General features: G+C 34.3%; 2 protein-coding genes across 6 annotated transcripts; both read right to left on the bottom strand.

Moving 5' to 3' along the window:
* Positions 1–3,095: 3,095 nt before the first annotated feature.
* LOC107802156 (ribulose-phosphate 3-epimerase, cytoplasmic isoform) lies at positions 3,096–7,923 on the bottom strand. The gene is made up of 9 exons (XM_075240088.1): positions 7,888–7,923; positions 7,563–7,657; positions 6,170–6,223; positions 5,983–6,045; positions 5,775–5,881; positions 5,260–5,357; positions 4,522–4,614; positions 4,396–4,437; positions 3,096–3,465 (listed from the first exon to the last, which is right to left on the bottom strand). The coding sequence occupies exons 1-9, from the start codon at positions 7,921–7,923 to the stop codon at positions 3,310–3,312; spliced, it is 744 nt and encodes a 247-aa protein (XP_075096189.1). The 3' UTR covers positions 3,096–3,309.
* Positions 7,924–13,582: 5,659 nt separating this feature from the next.
* LOC107798821 (uncharacterized) lies at positions 13,583–21,650 on the bottom strand. Of its 5 annotated transcripts, none has more exons than XM_075241038.1 (10): positions 21,511–21,650; positions 21,326–21,400; positions 19,670–19,797; positions 19,095–19,256; positions 18,895–19,000; positions 18,517–18,699; positions 16,552–16,711; positions 15,857–16,182; positions 14,482–14,571; positions 13,583–13,766 (listed from the first exon to the last, which is right to left on the bottom strand). In XM_075241038.1, exons 3-10 carry the CDS (start codon positions 19,703–19,705, stop codon positions 13,696–13,698), a joined length of 1,134 nt encoding a protein of 377 aa, XP_075097139.1. In that variant the 5' UTR covers positions 19,706–19,797; positions 21,326–21,400; positions 21,511–21,650; the 3' UTR covers positions 13,583–13,695. The 5 variants fall into 5 exon arrangements, with proteins under 5 accessions (XP_075097139.1, XP_075097141.1, XP_075097142.1 ...); XM_075241040.1 differs by having other exon boundaries at positions 19,670–19,767; XM_075241041.1 differs by having other exon boundaries at positions 13,583–13,763; positions 21,326–21,607.
* Positions 21,651–22,379: the final 729 nt, after the last annotated feature.

Genomic DNA, 22,379 nt, shown 5'->3' with positions numbered 1-22,379 from the left:
ATAGTAGCGTGGTAGCTCATACCTTATATGTAGTTTCTTGATTGTCTGGTCATCCCCTGCTATGTATGTTCATGCCGTCATATTTTATTGCTGGTTGTCCATGATCCAGGTCTACCATTTATATTGATCTCGTCAGCCCTAAAAGATAATAATGAAGGTTAGATGAAATGTACGTTGGTGCTCGGCAAGTGTGGTCGGGTGCTAGTCATGGCCCTCCAGTTTGGGTCGTGACATAGAGGTAGGCTAAAGAAGAGGTGGGGAGAAGTGATTAGGCAAGACATTGCACAACTTCAGTTGACCGAGGACATGACTCTTGATAGGAAGGTATGGACGTCGAGAATTAGAGTAGTAGAGTAGGTGGTGTAGAGTGTTCATAACTTTAGTATTGGCACGCAGTCTCGTTTTCTGTTGGTAGTAGGTTTTTATGACTAACCATTGTTTTCTTTCATTGCTGATCACTTTACTGTCTTGTTGTGTTATTCTGCTTTTATATGGCTTTTTGATATTGTCTCTTCTTGCCTATATTTTTATTAATGTGGTACTTATACTATCTTGAGCCGAGGGTCTATTAGAAACAATTTCTCTATCCTCACAAGGTAAAGGTAAGATCTGCGTACACACTACCCTCCCCAGACCCCACGGTGTGGGATAAATAATGGGTATGTTGTTGTTGTTGTTGTTGTTGTTGTTAATATATGAACTTAGATATAATAAACAGTAGTATATTATTTAGTTAGCAGGTGTATGTTTCTTTCTACTGTTTTGGTTACTTCATCGACATAGTTGTAATATTATGCAATCTTTATTGTATGCGGTAAGTTTGGTTTTCTTATAAAGAATGTTTCATTTTATTTTGGTTTTTCTTCTTTTAATATTTTTTTTTGTGTGTGTGTTCATCTGTTAAAGTCACGTGGAATACCCACAACCGATCTAATATTCTAATTTGTATTTAAAGGTCGAGTTTCGTTAAAAATGTAAAATATTCTATGCAAATAATACCTCTTTTTTGTCAAGTCGATGAAGATTTGACATTGCATAAAACTACGTTCTACTACTAACTATTCGGACATAAAACTTTTGACATAGTAATAAATAAAATATTGCTTAGTTAATTTCAAGGCACTAAATATTTGGAAAAATAACATGAAAGGAATTAAATTATGTCCACTGTGAACTCAACTTTTAAATAGTAAGAATTTTACTAAGTGACTTGTGTTTTTAATATAGTTAGTCTTTGAGTACGCACTTTGGAGTGTCCTTATATTAATAAATAAAAAATTTAAAATAATATAATTATTATTAAAATATATATATATGATTTATAAAATAAAATTAAGGAAAAAATATAAGTTCCTGAAAATGATGAATAAGCACAAACAATGACAAATTGCTCATTTCTTAATTGTAACGTTAGAGGAAGATAGCTTGAGATAATTATCCGTCCACTTGGTCCTTGGAAACTTGGTATCCAGTTTTGCAAGAACTTATGGGGTTAGGAACCCTAATTCAGAGAATGAGAGAGTGAAAAGCTCTGCATAATAATAATCACTTTACAAAATGTAATTCAGAGAATGAGAGAGTGAAAAGCTCTGCATAATAATAATCACTTTACAAAATGTATATATACACAATACAGACCATCTCTTAAATTAACCACCCTCTAACCTCTTAACTAGTAAAAATTACACGGGGCGTCCTATTTGGTAATTTATACCTATTTTTTTTTAAAGTTTTAATTTGTACTCACTTTTTAAACAACTTCAGCCCCCTTTCTCCTCCTTCTTCTCCTTCGTTTTCTTCTTCTTCTTTCTTTTTTTTTGGGTGGGGTGGGTGGGTGGGTGGGGGGGGATCCAGAGATCATTGTTATACAAAGTTCTGTTTTCATGCCAACTACTTTGATTTTCAGACGTTAAGAGTTTCAACTGAAATACAAACTAAAACAGGTTTTCGATAGCGATGGTTGAACTCACATTGGAGAAGAGTAAAATATTGCAAGGAAAAAGCTTGGATGAACAATCAATCACTCAAAATGATGAACAAAATTCAAACCATGAACGCCTATAAGGTAGGCAGCCTTCCTGTCTTTCTGTCTCCAGCCATTAATGTGTTGTATAAAATATTACGACAACAATAAATACTTAAATAATACTTGTACGACACAGTAGTTCTGTGGAAGAAACCAGACTAGCATTTTCATGTGTGAGGCAAGAGCAAATCAGAAAAACTTCAGCTCTAGAGTTAAGTTCGCCAGTTACAAAACAAAAACTTCAGCTCTAGAGCTGAAGTTCGTTAGTTACAAAAACAAAAACTTCGCCAGTTACAAAACAAAAACTTCAGTCAACTACTTTGTTATACAAAAACTTACTTTGTTATACAAAAATCCAGAGAACATTGTTATACAAAGTTCTGTTTTCATGCCAACTACTTTGATTTTCATGTGTGAGACAAGAGCAAATCAGAAAAACTTCAGCTCTAGAGTTGAAATTCGCCAGTTACAAAAACAAAAACAGCTCTAGAGCTGAAGTTCGCCAGTTACAAAAACAAAAACTTCAACTCTAGAACTGAAGTTCGCCAGTTATAAAAACACAATTACAAAACAAAAACTTCGCCTGTTACAAAACAAAAACTTCAGCTCTAGAGCTGAAGCACACTTGTTACTTCAGTCCCGTCTACTAGAATGCTGAAGTTTTGCGTGATTGCCTTTGCTACTTTAGAGTTGTATGCTGAAGTTACGCGAAAAAGTGGATACGCTTGCAATTTTTTTTGCAAAGCGAGCACAAGTTAAAACGTGACCCAAAAAGCAGGTATAGATGCAAATGTCCCTCTTAACTACCAAACTTCTAACAGTGGCTAACCAAAGATTTCGGTTATTCATTAAATGACTAAGTTACCCTCTGCTCATGTTAGTCCTTTTGTCTCGACAAGTTACAATTGCAGCCTTTTAAGCTAATTGTCCCTCCTAAAATGTTCAACTCCCTTTAGCTTTAGGGAGTTGAAAAAATTATGCAACCTAATCCAGAAGAAAAAAACAAATAAATAATAAGAAATGCTGGACATTAATGTCACCTAAATCCAGCAGCAGAAACTTCACATTATTAAGAAATACAACTTGGTTAACTCAATATATGTGGGAAATTTTAGATGATGTGACAAAGTACATGTTTAACATTATTCAGCAAATACAACATTGATAACTCAACAAGTGCAGGTATCTCAAGATGTTGATATCCTGCACGTAATCGAAAATATATAATCGGAATCGCTTTTAACGGCCATAAGTACAACATGAGAGCTTGCCTTTTCCAGTATTTAACTCCTTTTCTGAGCTTCCTCCACACTATTCCGCATCAAACTTATGACTTGTGCTGGATCAGGAGCTCCAAACACTGAACTTCCTGCAACAACGCAGTTTGCTCCAGCTGATGATGCAGCCTCAATGGTTGAAGGTCCTAAACCACCATCCACCTGCAACACAATAGCCCATAGCAATGATAAATCGACTTTATCCAGCATGCTCTTTGACCAAAAAAAGAAGTGATAAATCCAGAAAGATAGCCAGCATATTTATAGCTTGTTTAGCCAAGCTTCTTTCAAGGCCAAAAGTGTGTTTTTTTTTCTCCAAAAAATACTTTTTTTCTCAACTCGAGGTGTTTGGCGAAGCTTTTTTGGGGAAAAAAAGTGATTTTGAGAAGAAGCAGAAGCAATTTTGAGAAGCAGAAAAAAGTAATTTCTCCCCAAAACCAGAAGCAGTTTTGATTTTTTTTCTTATAAAAAATACCCTTACAAAATATTACTAGTATATACCAAGATAACCCTACCTATTTAAAACCTAATACTCTTATTTTTAGGATAGCTTTATAATATATAGTGATTTCTGGGTGAATGCATTTATATTTGTTGAATAATTTTTTGATATATTCAAATCATCTTAAAAGAATTAAATTACTTTTTAATTTTATTTTCATATTTTACTTAAATAAAATGAAAAAACTTAATTATTATCTTTAATAATAAATTGATGATATTATTTATTTACTTATATAATATTAACTAATAAGTAAATCACTCCATGTCCTTATTCATTTGATACTTAAAAGCGCTTTTTGAAAAGCTTGCCCAAACACAAATTATTGCTCAAAAGTACTTTTCAGATTGATTAGCCAAACACAAACTGTTTCTCTCCAAAAGCACTTTTGGAAAAAGTACTTTTCAAAATAAGCTAATTTTTCCAGTTTGGCCAAACAGGCTATTAGTGGCAAGAACGGCCATAGTTTTTTCAGAGATAACATGATAACTCAAGAAAAGAACAAACACATGAGGGAATTGTCCGTGAAAACACGATGGAAGTCTGAATATCTCAAACCATAATTGAACCATCATGAAATGGAAGCTCACCTCTATATCAAGCGATGGATACTTCTTTCTGAGAGTCCGTACCTGAATATTGAAAGAGAAGCTTTTAAGTTATAGTGCAGAAATGATGAATGATATCCAATACAAGAATGCAAATTGTATTCGCACCTTATCCATCATCTCTGGCATAAACTTTTGTCCGCCAAATCCAGGTTCAACAGTCATCACTAGGACCAGTTCGACAGAGTTTTCACCATCAAGCTGTAAAACATACAAGCAAGCTGATGAATCATGACAGGTATTTGTAGATTGACACCTAATTTGTTCCTTTTTCACTTAGGGGTCGTTTGGTAGGATGTATAAGAATAATGTTGAATAAGGTGTATTAGTAATGCAGAGATTAGTAACACATGGGTTAGTAATGCAAGCATTAGTTATGCAGAAATTATTTCTTATCCATTGTTTGGTGTGGTGTATTAAAAATTAAAATGCATTGCAAAATTTTTAAGAATATTAGTTGTTTACAAAAATGCCCTCCATATTCTTTAGCTTTAAAGGAATTTAAGGATAATTTTGTCTTTAACCATGCTAATGCATGCATTAATAGCCTTGGTATTGCTAATACCATGGTTAGCTACGGATTAGCTATACATAGGATAATACCAATAGGGTGTATAACTAATGTAGGTTGAAAAAGTGTACCAAACAAGGTATTACTAATACACAAAGCTAATGCATGCATTATTTTCCCTAATGCACTCTACCAAACGACCCCTAAATACGATGAGTGATTTCCTTTTCAAAACAATCTTAATCTCTTAGTTCATAGCAAGGAGATCAAACTACCAAGAAAATCCTGTGAATTTTGCTTATAAAACTAATAAAAATGCGATAATGAAGATATACCAGTGGGTACACTTCCTCAATTGGTGTACCAGGCTTCAAAGAAACTCCAGGTTTCATGCCCTTAGACTTTATCCGTTGAACAAGCTCTTGCCAATTATCTGCAAAGAGTAGAAACTTCATTATAACAGAAATCAAATTAATGATACCAAAGTCAGTAGAAATTAAGGATTCATTATGAGCATAAAATATTTTACTGGAAAAGGTTGTCCAATTTTTAGGTTTTGGTTGCATAAACTAATAAAAGAACTTGCTAATCAAAATGTTTCACAACAAACAGAGAAAAGCAACTCAATATATTGAAGGCACAAAGCAATTGATGCGCTGATGCTCCACCAGTACCAATACACTATGCACAGACATGCATATTCAACTACTAACTACTCATTATCTATCCCCTAATCACATCCTTTCCATACATCACTCAATCTATCTCTATCAATCCTAGTGAACAGCGACTAATATTTAACTGCCATCAAATGACAAAAACTGATTCTTAACATGGGAAGTAAACCCACCTCTAGATGCCTCAACATGGAAAGTAAACCCTGAGGCACCAGCTTTGCCTAACGGCTCCACATAATCAAGGGGATTAGTGACCATGAGGTGGCAGTCCAGATATGCCCTGGAGAAATTCAGAATAACATTTAGAACAATATCACTGTACAAAAGATAACTAATGGACAAGAAAAATAAAGTTGAAATAGGGCACTCATGAAACATTACTTTGTATGCTTTCGCAGACTCTCGATAACTGGAGCACCAAGGGTAAGGTTTGGGACAAAGTGACTGCAAAAGAGCCAAGTGGGGAAAAAAGAAAAAAGAAAAAAGAAAGAAAGTATTATTCAATTGGTATCCACTCATCATTTTAACATGTTGTAAACAACCAGCTTGACGTGACTATCTGACCTACCCGTCCTGCAATGCACCAATACAACGTTTCAGTAGTTGCTGATGAATGAAGTGCCTAGTAAAGTTAAGGAACAAGTTTCCACAGCACTTTACATCCCAAACTTATTGAGGTAATAAAGAAGAGAAGACTGAACATATTAATAACACAGTCCAAATGAAAGCAGATGAAGCACACTTTGCATAGAATTCTAGACCAATCAATATTTCCACTTTGAGGAGGCTATAATCGATTTAGCTAGGTCACTATGCTATAGAGTTATGGCATAATGACCTAGCTAAATCGATCATAGCCTCCTCAAAGTGGAATTATTGAGCTACCTGAGCCGAGGATCTATTGGAAACCACCTCTCTATCCTCACAAGTAGGGGTAAGGTGTGCGTACACACTACCCTCCCCAGATCCCACGGTGTGGGATAATACTGGGTATATTGTTGTTGTTGTATTCTGCTATAGAGCTAGCAAACAAGAAACTGCGCTAGTACAACCACCTAGTTTATCCTGGAGTGATGAGTTCACATGATATGGCCAGCCTCAGAAGCACACCTTTACCTAAATAAAGAAGGCAGCCAACCACTATATTCTTGTAAAGTAAATGTTGAGAGGTTCTCACAAACCTATAGTTACTTTTCCTTGTAAAGTATAATAAACCTTCTTAACTGTCATTCGATAGTAAACCACGCAGTCTCTTTCTTGATAAGCAAAAGATACTTCATTAAATGGACCAAGAAGGTCCCAAAGTAAAATATGCAATCATAAAAATTGATTATCTCCCAGTCTTCCTGTACAAGATCCAGCATATGGCACTTAACCTATACTCTGTTGATACTCATTATTTCTAATAAATTGGAAGGGGGAAAGTATTGGAGGAATTCGGAAAAATTCTCACACCAGGTTTTCAACACCATGTTTCCACTTATTTTCCTGATACTCAGCTAGTTCAACATGAAAATTGTCTTTAACTACCTAGCTAAATACCAATACTCTATCAATCAATCAGCTACGCCTCAATTCGGGGTTAGTTGGGGTTAGATACATGAATACTCTGTATTTTTTTCCGCATGAACACTCTGTATTCCTCCACTTTTCTGGGGCAACGCTAATAGCAACTGACATTTGAGCTAAAAAAACAAAAAAGACAAAACGAATCCTACTACAGTGTTCTGTTTCTTAACTTTTCAATTGGAAGATGGTAAAAACAAGAGCAAATTAAGTCAGTAATAAACAGCAAGGAAGACAGCTAGAACTTTTCTGCTTAAAAGTAGTAAAATATTTATTTTTCAACTTCAATCAAACAATTCATCGCTAAAAAAAACAGCAACAACAACAACAGCAATAACGAGAAATGAAAAAAAATAAATAGAGAGAGGAAGGAGCAAAATAAACAACAAAATTACCATGATGTCCATGTGAAGCCAATCAGCACCGCAATTGAGCATGCGTTGTGCTTCAGATGCCAAATTAGCGAAGTCCGATGACAGCATCGACGGCGCTACGATTGCTTTCACCATTTTCTTCTCCTCCCTTGCAATTAACAAAACAAATTAAATTTATGAATCAGTAGAGGAATCTAAAGCTAGAAAGGAATCACGTAGAAGCTTCCAGTAAATACCTATCGGCCGTTAATTCTCCGTTCAATCTAAAGTCCGGCGCCGGCGTAAGTAGCTATTCTCTCTCTATCTCTCTCTTTATTTTGGAGTGGTAGTACTAAATACATTTTACCCTCCCACCAACCATTTCACTTTCACTTTCACTCATTCTGGTTTTTACTTTCAGAATAAATCAAAATTTACCACAGGAACACATTGTCTTTAGTACGTGACGTTTGGGAGTAATGCTTATTACAACTTAGAAACGATTGTACAGTTTAGTAAAACAATTATATACGAGGGTTTTAGAAAAAAGAAGTTGAGAATAATCGCATATTAAGAAAGAGTAACAGGTAATTTTTGTCAAACTATTTTTTTAAGGATGCAGACGTGCAACGTAATTTTACTGAAAATAAGAATTGCAAATATAAAAACGACATGTGTAGGGACGGCCTGATACGCAAGACATGTCGTGTTCACCCATGGTCAGGAAGAGTTGCAATTCAAGAATGTAACCTAGATAGCCTACCTTAATGTAAATGTTAATGGCTACTTTTAACATGTATAAATTTTTTAGATTAAAATTAGATTTTTAAGGGCTTAATTAAGCCAAATCTGAGTCGGTTAGCGTCCCGTCCCGGTCCCGTCCCGTCCCGCTTCAAGTTAAATGGGATGGGCCAATGTTAAACGGGACACGGGATGGGACGGGACGACCATTTCGTCCCGTTTCGTCCCGCGTCCCGTCCCGTCCCGCCAGTTTTTTTTTTTTTAAAAAAAAAAACTAGTCGTTGGGCAACGGCTTAAATTGCAAAAATAGTTGTTGTCAACGGTCCAAACAGCCCCTACCCCCCCCCCCAAACTTTTAATATAACCCCTAAGTTTATTAAATTACACTTTGACCCTATTTTCTACTATAAATACCCCCATTCTTCTTCATTTTTTCCCACAAAAAATCAATCTTCTCTCTCAAATCTCTTACATTCTAATATTCTATCTATATTCTATATTATTCTCTCAATTTTGTTACTATCAAGTATCAACTATCAACTATCAAGTATCAAGTGATAACTTTCAAGTTTCAATTTTCAAGTATTTGGGCAAATTTTTTGGAGCAACTTTCAAGCTTCAAATTAATTCGTCAAGTATTTGGAGCAATATTTTGGGCAATTTCTTCAAGTTTCAATATTTAATCACGGTGCACTCGTTCCATCTCCTAATTTTAATATATAATTTTTGCGTATTATTTTAGTGCTTAATTTTTGTGTTTACTTTACGTGTTAATTTTCGTATTTTATTTGTGTGTTTAATATTTGTGTTAGTTTTTTTAATTTAATTTCGTATTTAAATTATGGCACCTAAAAATATATTTGGTATTTTTTTTAAAAGCAGTAAAAAAATAGTAAAGGTGAAAGTAGTAGTAATCCTAATCCTAACCCTTCTCCTAGACCTAGAATTAGAAAGCATATTGATGAAATGACTCATATTGATGAAACTTCATTTTCTCAACCCCCACATTTTATGATGTTCATGTCGAAGAACAATTAGATCATGAAACTTTACAAAGACAATTTGGCAATGATATTTTTTTGAGGATGAAGAAAATGAGGAAGAAGAATTAGATGAAACACCCACTAGTCCCACAACATAAGCTCCAACTCAGAGTCAATCTCAGTCTAGAGCTTTACCCCCTGTACCCCCTGTAAGGGGTAAGCCTAAGGCTGGACGTCCCAAAACATCACTTGTATGGAAATTTTTTAAACATGATAAAGTCAATCATCGTGCTATATGTGAAAAATGTAAGCAAGTATTTGCACACACAACAAGTGGTGGGACGGGGGTTTAAGTAGACACTTAATAAGGGATCACAAATCTTTATGGATACAAGCTAACATAGAAGCCAGAAAAATTATAGATCCTACCATCAGTACTGACACTCCTAGCGGATCTGGTTCTAATCAAATTCAACAACAACTTAACCCTGCTTCTGGTCATGTTTTATGCAAATATAACAAAGATAGAGATCGTGAGAACTTAGTAAAAATGGTGGCTGTCTGTGGCTTACCTTTTACTTTCCCTTCTCACCCTTCTTTTGTGCATTATATACAAGAAACTTATAACCCTGCTTTTCAAGGTTTTCCTAAGACCACGGTTAGAAATGATGTTTTTAAATTTCAAACTGAATATCTTCAGTATATTCGTTGTGTATTTTTTCACTTAGATTGTAAAGTGTCTATCACATCTGATATAGGTCGTAGTCCTAATGGTTGTGATTATTTAACTGTTACATGTCATTGGGTTAATCATTACTGGAACTTGCAAAAACGTATTATTGGTTATAAATTTGTTGATTCAAAACACACTGGAGCATATATTGCAACTACTGTTCTACAAATACTTGATTTTTATGGACTCATTAATAAAGTTTTAACTATCACCTTAGATAATGCTTCTTCTAACACAACCGCAACAAATAGCTTAAAATCTAGACTTTGTCCAATTAATCCAACAAATTTTCATGTTAGATGTGCATGTCATATTTTTAACTTGATTGTAAAAGATGGTCTTAATTTATTTTCTGATGTTTGTAGTAAAATACAACATGCTTGTGGCTATATTTTTCGTGCTCATAAACAAAATAGAATTCGTGAATTTGCTCAACAATGTGCTAGTGCTAAACTTCCATTTAGAAAAATTCCAAAAGATGTTTGTACTAGGTGGAATTCTACTTATGAAATGCTTAAAGTTGCTTATGATTATCGGGTGTCTATCCAAAAAGTATTTAATATGCATAATGCTCACCCTGTTGATCAAATTGTTGATTCTGATTGGGATGAGATCAGAGAGCTTACTAAATTTTTAGAAAAATTTTATTATGCTACAAAATAATTTTCTGGTATATATTATCCTATTGTTACACAAATATTGTGGTATATTTGTGGAATTTCTGTTATATTTGGTAAGTATAAAAAAATCCAACTTATGCACCGGCCATTAAAGAAATGATTTTAAAATTTAAAAAGTATTTTTTCCCTATTCCCGAAGTTTATTTAATTTCTACTCTACTTAACCCATCTTTAAAACTAAGAGGTGCAAAGGGACTTGTTCGTAAAATTTATGAGAATTTAGAAATTCAAGAAAATGAACAACCATCTCTCGAAAACTGCCAAGCTAGCATATATTCTTATGATAGATCAATGTTTGATAAATATAAATCTATGGATACAACTGGTTGTGAAACTGCTCCTTCTACTTCTAAGTCTAGAGCAGAAGTTTTTATGGGAAGATATGGATGATATAACAGGTTTTGATTCCTCTATTGATGATGAACTTGATTCTTATCTTAATCAAGGATTGGAAAATATTAAAGACGAAGAAGGCAAGGAACAACTTTTGTCATGGTGGAGGGAGCGTGACAAGGCTTTTCCAACACTTTCAATTATGGTCTGAGATATCCTGGCTATTCAAGCATCATCAGTAGCATCGGAGAGTGATTTTAGCGCGGCAAGATTTCAAATTGGAGATCATAGACATTCATTAGCGGAGGACAGTCTAGAGATTTCCGTATTATTCAGAGATTGGATTAATGCAGAAAGAAGAAATCTTGGTTTTGAAAAATTAACCACTAGGGAAGAAGAAGAATACAATGAGATACTAACCACTGGGAGCGATGACGACATGGAGCTCATGGAACATCAATCAACATTGCCAATTCCAGCAGAATGTCCGAGAGATATTATTGATAAGTTACAAAGAAGCTATATAGGAGCTTACAAATATTAGTATGATAATTTATAATTGGCTACTAAGAGGCCTAGTTCAAACAGAACCCTTCCTAGAAGGTGGCTGCTTAGATTAGGTGCTCTTCAAAAGAATTATATTTGTATTTGAGATTTGAAAGTTCTATTAATAAAATAAAAGGCTCTAAGCATTGAATTTTATTTATGAATTGTCTTAGTTACTTAATAGTTAATACTTTGAAATTATATTAAATAAATTATAACTCTATTATAAATTTATAATTACTAGAATATTTCATTACAAGTCATTTGTTTTAATATTTTATAATTCTTTACTTAGTTTTCTAATTTTTATTTTAACATAGTAACATTTAAGTTTATTAAATAAGTCAAAAATCTAGTCGTTGCAAACTTTAAAAACATAGTAAATTTCAAAAACTAGACGTTTTTTAAAAAAAAAATACACTTAAGGCCCACGAACCCGTCCCGTCCCATCCCATCCCGTCCCATCCCGTTTGTTAGCGCGACGGGATGGGACGAACGTTTCCCGTTTGTCCCGTCCCGTTTCGTCCCGTCCCGCCTCCATCCCGCTTAAATATCGTCCCGTCCTGTCCCGTTAATTTGGTCTCGTCCCGTTGGACAGCCATAGCGTGGAGTGGCATTTTTAGGTCAACTTGATCACCGGCGATGGCATTTTTTTCTTCTTTTTCAAATACTTAATAAATAATAATAATAGTTTGACCAAGATATAGAGGGTGTTTGGCTAAGCTTATAAGCTAGTCAAACTAGCTTATAAGCACTTTTTGGCTTATCTACGCGTTTGGTAAAGTTAAAAGTGCTTATAAGCCAAGTGCTTATAAGTAAAAAATAAGCCAAAAGCCATAAACTGGCCACTCCAATTTATGAATTTTTAGCTTATAAACACTTTAAGTTTGACCAATTTTTTTACTATTTTACCTTAAAATATTTCTTTTTAAAACAAAATTCCTACATCGATACTCGCTGCCTCAAGTATTTTTTCAATCTAACACCCCCCTTCAAGTCTGCAATTTTCATTGACTATTTAAGATAAGCAAATTCTCTATTCTTTTGCATATTTATATCTATGTGGTTGTGTATTAATCTTTGAACTGTATGTAATAATGAGGACACATCAAATTTTTTGAGTATTGCTTTCTAAGTATTGTAGTGATGAAGACGGTGTTTGTTTCTCTTCAAATATTTTGTCCTATTTAGGTTTATTTTTTACTGAGAAACTTTTGTCAATTTATTAATTGTTATAACTTATGATTATATGCTTATCATAAAATAAATAATGTTTATCATAAAAATTATCTTATCTAAGCATAATTGTATTTAAAATAAAATGACAAAAGAATATTTTGTATTTGAATCGATTTGGAATCTAAAATTTTGAAGAAATTATGCCCTTATAAGTGTAAACAGTTCTAATGTTATTTACGTCATCTTAACAGAAAAAGAGCTTATCGGCATTCTTTTATAAAATACTGCAACAACTTATTATCAATTTCAGCACTTGTACCCAAACATGTAACTGCTTATTTATTAAATCAGTTTAAACACTTAAAAATGCTTTTCAGCACACCTAATGTTTATGAGTTACTTCAAATCCGCTAATCCAAACGGGCTCATAATATGACCAAATACCTATTAAGTAGTATTAACTTACCACATTTGATGTAATCAATCTTTATTTATTTATATTCAAGTTGAATTCAAATCTACTGGGCTGGTCACCACCAACTCCAGATTCATGATTTCAAATCTTAGCCATCTCCCACTAATTAAAACAACAATATTGGTCAAGTGCAAAGTTGAATTTTAATATACCAGTCTTTGCATAAACATATATTTCAATTATCCAAAAAGAACATAATTATAACCTGTTTAGGTAACAACATGTCCTTTGTGAAAGATTAAAGTTCACTATCTTCAGATACAAACTTTCAGTATCAAAAAGGGAGGGAACTGAACATATTCTCTCCTGCTTCTACTAATAATGAAACAAAGATCTGATAATAACAACCCAAGGATAAGATATATCTAAATTAGGTTAATAACGACTATATCTGCCACATCTAAATCAATGGTTTCAGCTCATCAATCTATCAGTTTATAATCATTTTACAACAGACTTATTCTAATTTCAAACGCAAAATGCAACGTTAATATCTCAATTTAAGCTAGGACTTCTCTTCATCTGACTGACATGTTGGTCCTGGATCCGCATCAACATCGACAAAGAACTCTTCTACTGACCAAAAAAAAGAAAAAAACAAATCAAGCAAGAGAACAGTCATCTATTAAACATAAAGCAGATGTAACAACATTTGTTTGAGTTAAAAAGAAAAAAACCGATGATGTTGTGATGGTTACTGTATATATCCTACACTACAGCTAAACCACCTCTAGCTTTTTCAAAGAGGAAACCAGAAAAATGGGAATTTTTCAAAGAGAAGCATTTGAATATGGGTTCGAGCAGTGTAAGTAGCCACTAATGCTTGCATTAGGGTCACACCCGGCCCTTTCCCAAATCCTGCGTGAACGCGGGATGCCTTGTGCACCGGACTGCCTTTTAAGCATATGGAAATGCAGACTAATAATATTTGTATAGGTCCAAGCATATATACCAATGTGCATTCATGTATCAATGTTTACTTCTAACTTATATATTTATACATGATTAAACCATGTTTACTGCAAATGCAACAAACGAAAGCCAGGATGCACTAAACAAGGATCAGAAGTCAGATTCCAGACAAAACCACTATTATAGTCCAATGTCGTGAAAGAAGATTAGGAGCACGAAAGACCACAGCATCAGCCATTAAAGTGCATCTAATAACTTAGGCAAAAAAACAGCACACAAGTTGATATGCTTAATGCTAACATTTTGTTGAACATCTCACGGTTAATGATTCAAATTTCAAAGCATAACATTCGATGGGCAAGAAAGTAAATAATCTCACCTATATCATCTTGCTCAGGAGAGTCGAGTAGAATGTCTGAATCAGAAGGCAAAAATGCAGAACCAGGATAGTTTCCAAGAGGTCCTAGATCTGTAATAAACGTCAACCAGAACAAAAGAGGAAAAGAATTCAAAAACTCTGAGCAAAAAAGCAATCCATAAAATCTTCATTGAACAAACAGCGCATACAAATTATCACACTCATTACTAGTACTACTGCAACTATATCTCTATAAAACACATCTTCGAATACATATCATTAATCTAATCTGTAAAGTTGGTCCCTTCTCCCTGAACAGGAATACTGTGATGCAACATGTTTGCAGTCCGTTTGTCTGATTTGCCTGTGTACCCCGCTAACTAACAAAAAACAAGCTAACACATAATAAAATACTTGAAAACTATGTACTTATCACAAAACGGGAAAAAGTCCTTGACAAGTATGAATCTAAATGCCAACAAGCCCCCACCTTTTCCTGTCCGGGCAGAGGGCCAACTAGCCAGTACACCATGCACTAGTCAATTTTTCTGTCAAATGAATCTCTTTTTGTTTTGCTTGTCAAGCATTTTGTTTATCAAGAAATTAACGAAACACACAACTGATAGAGATAAATATCAAGTAGTGCTGCTTCTGCTGCAGAGCCAAAAACTATAAAGCATTTCCTAAAGCTGAAGAAAAACAACCTCCCTGGAAATTGGAAAATTCTGAAGATACATTTAGCTCTAAGGCAAAGGAAGGCATCAACTTGGAAACTTCTAAAGTTTTCTGAAAGCCGAATAGCAGAGATACAGACATCTTACAATGGGGCCAAAACTTCAATAACATCGAGAAGTAAAGATCTTTGGCTAGAGAAAAAGCAAAAATAAGATATTTCATGAAAACAGACATATGGTTATTCAATTGTGAAAAATCTGACTTCTTCCCGCACCAAAGTTCCTACTTGGCTTAGAAGTACCCTGATTTTGTGTACACTTACCATACTTTCTCCAAACCGAATGTTACAGTTTGCAATGGTTGACTATTAACATTAAAGTTTATACATGTATTGGTGCTAAATAGAGCAACATATCGCAACCTTCATCTAGTATTCCAGAAGTATAATGCAAAATAAACTCTCTTTAGGCAAATGGACTTTATATGTAATATTAAAAGCCATTGGATCAGATTCTGGACGAGTATCTTCAACTTTGATAAAACTCCATATCATGAATTGTCATAAGAGTTCATTTGTAATGCTTCGAATAAGACAACAAGAACAAAGTTCTCAAATCAATTACTCTTCTTAACATCAAAGGATGCACAAAAGGAGTGAGAGGGAAGTAGAACCTCATTGCAAATTAATAAACAGAGATAAGAGTTGTATAAGCAAACTTACCTCCCAAATTGGACAAATCTGCTGTTAGATCTGAAAGACTAAAATTCCAAGGAAGCTGAGCGAAAGATCTCAGTGAATCCCTAGAATTACCAACACCATTATCTGGTGGAAGTTCTAATCCGACTGAACTTGCTACATCAGATGGGAAAGCAGCATCAAGGGCTGACGTGTCAACTCCCATCCCCGAAATCTCTGAAGCTGTAAAGGGAAAATGGCCGCTGGAAGCTACTGATGTAGGGCTTACGGCCATATCTGACATTGATGACATGGCATTGCTAGGTGGAATAGTTGGTGCTACATCTGATGCACTGGTGTCAATCAGCATACTGTCAGCAGAAAAGAATTGTAAAGCGTCATTGCTCAAGCCGTGTCTCCACCAACAAATATAAATAGCTTTTCATCCCAGCAGCCAATGCACTTCAACCATCAAATTAATAATTTATTCATCTTTGGTAAGAAGAAGAAGAAATGAACCTCATTTCCTTGATAGAAGAGTTAAAACTAGACATGGGCTTTACCTGAGTAGGTTTGACATACTCAGATAAAGTAACTATTTTTCACCAACCTATACTCATTTTTAACCCTTGTGAACCTTCAATGCTATTTCGAATCTTACCAAATTTGGGAAAATAAGAAATAAATTTCCAATCTTAGAATCAAGGAAAACTAATTCCTATGTAAGAAAAAATTCTCACTCGTTTCCAGAATTCATCCTCATGGGATGATAGTTTCCTGGCGCTGGCACACCATTAACCACATGGCAGCTGGACATGCCCATTGAATCAAGATGAGGTTGACCTGCAGCTGGAGCTGGATGTTGCTGAAGGACGGGATATCCCATGGGTAAGTTGTTGACTGCACTGGAAACAAGTGGCAATGAATATAGCGATAATAAAACTAAAAAAAGACCTGCTCACCTGTTCTGAAAATAACAATATCCCCATGCTCTATTCAAGTAACTTAACTACAATTTGAAAGGCCATGTTACTTAATATTGAGGAAGAAAGGAAGCAGATGAAAGGAAGTGCAGAGGGCAAGATGAACTACACACTTTGTAAAACCTTATGTTGTATACAGTTGAAAATTATTTTCAAGTTCCTACAAGATACTGATTCATCCGCCAAAATATTTAAGCTTCTTTGCTGATAAAAATTAGCACGGTTTGAAGCTGGAAAAATTGAATAAGCCATAGCTTCAGCTAGACCAGCCACTCCAACTTGTTCACAAATGAAAAGATTGGACAGACGGACCTAAAAAAGGCTTAGTAATTGATAATAGGTGAATTGGACTATAATTAGGCCCTAAAGAACCACCTTCTTGTATAGTTTTTATGGTAAAAAGTGATAACAAAATGCTCTGATTAGTGCTTTTCATGCTTTGCAGGCTACATACAATAAAAGAAGTCTATGGAGTACTTTTGGGATCAACTACGGAGAAAAAGAGGCCAATCTTACAATATCCGCTAAGTGCACCACGCGAAGGCAGCAAAACCAGAACTGGAGATGGACTGCCGCGGTCCCGGCGTTACCGCGGTCGGACCGCGGCAGAAGGCTGTTGCGGATTCTGAGAGGCTAGTTGGCCGCGGTCCTGGCGTAACCGCGGTAGGACCGCGATAGGAAGCGGAAAATTGAGGGACTGAAGTGCAAAACACGGGATTTTTAGCCCAAAACCCTATATTAAACAATAGAACTCGCCCCGAGGGAGGCATGTAATGTTTTAGAGAGTACTTTGGCAAGAAAAACAAGTGTGAGAGATCACCCAAAACATCATATTTTCTTCTTCTCTTTAATTTTCTGGCAATTTTGATCATGAATAGTTTCATAGTTTATTTACCCATTGTCATGAGTAGCTAAATCCTTTGTCTAGGGTTTTGATGGAACCTATTGAAGGATGAACTTCTTGATTATGTTAATATAGTTTGCCAGTTTAATCTCTATTTGTTCAATTACGTGTTTGTTGTAGTTAATTGACAGGATCCTCAATTAGTTGTGCCTAATTAGTATACATAACTCGGGAAAGAGTGCATATTTAGGTAATTGTTGAACAACATCACTCCCAAAGTATAAGAGGGATCTATAACTGCGGGTTTAAAGGTGGGATTAGGGATAACGAAGTCTTGAGTGCAATCTAAAGTGAACTGTAATAAACAAAGCCAGCTAGCGTATCTCGAGAGAGTGCGTCTAGTAAATTATCGTGATTACTCGGGAGAGATTCACGGTAAAAAGAGTGTTCATGATTGATAGAGATGTGTTGGTAAATCTATATGAAACATAAACAGAAGGGATTCCATCAATAGGGGAAATCACTACCTTAGAACCTTCTCATTATTGTTCACAACTTAAGCATATTTAGTTTACAACTGTTTATTGACTTTCAATCTTAGTTATTAAATATACCATCAACTGTTATTCACAACGTTTGGGGAAGTTGATTCTAAAGAATTTAGTAAGTCCAACGAAAGTAATTGATAGGTTAATTCTCTGTGGATTCGACTCTGGGCATAAATACTCAGGTTATATTTGCAACGTCCGCATTGTCCTTTTATAAGGCATAGTTGGGCGTGATCAGTAATCGATGATTGGACAATCTCAAATTTTAAAATCTAATCCGAAAGCAGAATAATGCAATAACTCTCACCTTCATACGACAAATAAATTTACCTGGCATGGTGTTAATCCCGTTCTGCATCGGAGCCAATGGAACCTTTGGAGGCACAGGATATTTCATTAGATGATACTGATGCTCAAGCAAATGATTGAACAAGATGATTTGTTTCTTCAGTTTAAGCCTAATGTAGTAGGCCCGAAAGAAATCTGCATTTTCTTCTTCTAATTTTTGCCAAACTGGATACAATATGAAAAAGATTTAAAAATTGGGAACTGAAAATAACCATAGTCTTACAAAAAAAAAATATAACCATAGTCATAGACCAGAAAATACTTGGTCAAAATACACGTGAAACAGTAGATAGCATATATAAAGCAAGCAGCCACAATCACAATGCATAAACAAATTCATCAATAACTTCATGTACCTACCTAGAGTTGTAAATCCAGGATCTATCCTTGCACGATTAAGAAGTGTTTTTACTACTTCATCCTTATTCATATACAGTTGCAAGCACCGTTCAATCAAGTTTTGGACCTGTAATAAACATGTCATCATGAAGTTAAAAGACCCGAGCACAACTTCCCAATGTATGATCTAGGCAAAAGTAAGTGTTTAGAGACTGTCTTACAAGTTCAATATCTTCACGTGAAACTTTCCGATTATCATTGCCTGATGCAGAAACAGAACCTGCATCAGCTACAGGTGTATCAACTGTATGGTTCTGCGGGTCATTTTGGGTTTCATGAGAAGCCTGGGTTGATGGTTTCTTTTCTACAGTGTTTTGTGGATCCTGCAATATATCATGAAATAATAAAATTATGAAAATAAGATTCCATATCTGAATAATAACTTAACCAACTTAATCTATGTTTTAAATAAAAATCACAAGAGTTTCAGAATTTCAGAAATTTTTATTCTATAACCTATTTAGTATAGACTATCTGTGTTGTAATCACTTATTATAGAACAAAATGGATAACCTAATTGCAGATAAGAGAATCCTCACGCTTTAAATAAAAAGTTACAGAGGTTCGCCACAAGTTAATAGCGCGAATATTGTTTCCAATTAGCAGCATTTTAACACTTCTAGAAAATGCTAAGTCGCATTGCCAAAATAATGCAACATATAACCAAGTAAATGAGCAAGAAATGGAAGATCTGAACACAACAAAGGGAACTCTGTTAGAAAATAGATAAAATAACCTGTGTGGTCTTCATTTTAGTCAACTTCATGCGCATTAAATATCTTCATGAAGCTCCAACATTCCACTGCTGCAAGTTGTATCACTACTTCTGGCACTCTGCATATGGAAAATTGGAGAACTAATCACCTGAGAATAAAAGGTAACCATCAATAAGTAGATGTAAAAAATCACATGAGTTCGATGATCGAGGAGAATTAAAAATTTAAAGTTTAGCCTAAAATTTCAGAGTTGAGAAAGCAAGCATCATGTTCAGTACAAGAGCTGATATATTTAGGATAATGTGACAAGTCTAAAAAGAAAGATTACACACTCCCATTCCCCACATTGGAACTGATCCATGATACTTGATGAGTTCCATAGATCTTAAACAATTTAAACTGAAAAGAAGAGAATTTATTCCAAACAACGAGCAAGCTATAAGAATATAGAAAGGAACCTATTACATTGGATAGTAAATGAGTCTGATATTTACTCTCTTTTTTTTAATCTTGTCTATTTTGTTCATTAAGCCCTGATATCCTCAAGTAACTACTTAGTCTCTCTCCTAAAACTCTGATCCCAACGTTGCCTGTTCTCCATACCTTCAAACTTAAATCTTGGATTTGCCTCTTTTACATTGTAAGGCGCTCAAGCTGCACTATATTCAAATAATGCAAGAACTATGGCAAATGGAGGAGCTAATACTGTTGGAAATGGAAAGCATTTGATTGGAATAATATAAAAAGAGAATGGCTTCAAAAAAAGTGTCTCCTTGTTTTTCTTTCTCATTTTCTACTGTTTACAACCTGCCCAGATTTGAACTCTACTCTACAGTGGCAATTGATAAGGTGTAACACTGTCCTAAAAGATTTATATTTCTCATGTATTTTTAAACTCCTTCGAAATCTCAGAACAAATTCTAGCATGAGCAAACATACGCATTCACGAGATTAACATACCATAACAAAGAATCCTGAAAAGTTACAAAAAGAATCAAGCAACCAAAAAGGAAAATTCTCCACTAAAGGTTAAGACTTTCCAACCAAATGTGTGACTTTAACTTGCTAAAAAGATAAAAATTCTATAATAAAGTTTTTAAGTCTTTTCTACCAAATTCTTGACTTTAATCCAAATCCAGAATTGTCTTTTAATCAAAGCTGAACCGTAGAAAGCAGCTGTAATGGGATATCCAAAATAAGAAATCAAAACAAGCATAATCTAATTAGGCAAAAATAAAGATATCCACACTACAAGAACCTAGTACAACACCTCCAGCTTAACATAGAAAATGCATTTTAAAAGTAAAAATTCTCAAAGATCTCAAAACTAATAGCAGAGAGATTACCATTTAAATCAAGATTCTCTTTTTTCCACAAAATCAAGGTTGTTTGTTATTCAAACAACACTTAAGAGTATATCACTCAATTAACAATATTAAAAATTTATTAACAATACAAAGCACCAGTCTGACAAATCTTTAACCAGGGTCAGATTTAAACTAACTTTAATTTATAAGCTCCTTGAAATACAAACAGCAGCATCAAACACCAAATTCAGAAATGAACAACAATGTGTGCAGATAAAACCATTTTAAAAAGGAAAAAAAATCCAAAAACCCCAACTTAAGAAATGTTTGTATACTAAAGAGAAAGCAAAAAAAAATAAAAAATCAAACCTTTGGCTTGCAAGGTGGCTAGTGAAATCTTGGTTACAGTGGCAAATGAACAAAGTGTTGGCAAAATTGAGCTTACTAAAATCGATTAAAAAAATGAAAATTAGCAACTAATCAAGAAAAAGAATAAAGGTGAAAGGTCAAAGGAGGAGATGAAGAAGAGAAAAGTGTAGATGGGTTGTGCTTACAAGAGTTTAAGAGGAGAGGAACAGTTAAGATGGAAGGTTTTAAAGCAAAGTGTGGAAAAATATGGTTTATGAGCTGCTGCTGTTGTTTATTGGTCCTGTTGTCCAGTAAGTAAGAAAATGGCAGTAATGGAAAGTGCAAATTACCGCCAAAGATTGGTTTTCAATAATACCTGATTATTTTATTCTAATTTGAATTCAATGTGGACAATATGCTTGATACCAAATTTTAATTTTTTCTTGTTTCTCATCAATTTAGAAGCTGAAAGCAATATTGAAATATACTTGTAGCCCGTTTGGCCAAGCTGCAAAAATCAGCTTATTTTGAGAAGTTTTTTTTTCAAAAATATTTTTCTCAAAAGTACTTTTGGTGAGAAGCAGTTTGTATTTGGCTGATTAGTTTGAAAAACACTTTTGAGCAACAATTAGTGTTTGGTCAAGCTTTAAAAAACTGCTTTTAAGTGTATTTTTCTCAAAAGTACTTCTCAAAAAAATATTTTTAGAGAGAAACTACTTTTTTCTGCTTCTGCTTATCCTCAAAAGCACTTTTTTTCTTTCCAAAAGCTTGGCCAAACACCTCAATTTTTGGGCAAAAGTGCTTTTGACAACAAAAAAAAACACTTTTGACCAAAAATAAGCTTGGTTAAACAGGCTATTAGTTCATGATTTTTCTTTCATGGGGCAAATTTTAGTGAAAATAGCATTGACTAGCTTGTTTTTGGACCGATAATTGAAAAATATCTAGTGTTTGCAAAGTCATAAAAAATAGTTATTATTTTTTAAAGAGATAAAATCTAGACAAAAATACCTTAGCTGAAACATAAAAAGTTCTAGCATAATATGCTAAATTCGAACTCCTGCATATTAATTTT

This window comes from Nicotiana tabacum, chromosome 20, assembly GCF_000715075.1.
Source record: "Nicotiana tabacum cultivar K326 chromosome 20, ASM71507v2, whole genome shotgun sequence".
Lineage (NCBI taxonomy): Eukaryota > Viridiplantae > Streptophyta > Magnoliopsida > Solanales > Solanaceae > Nicotiana > Nicotiana tabacum.
The sequence above is the reverse complement of the archived record's forward strand: the minus strand, read 5'-3'. Positions and strand labels throughout refer to the sequence as shown.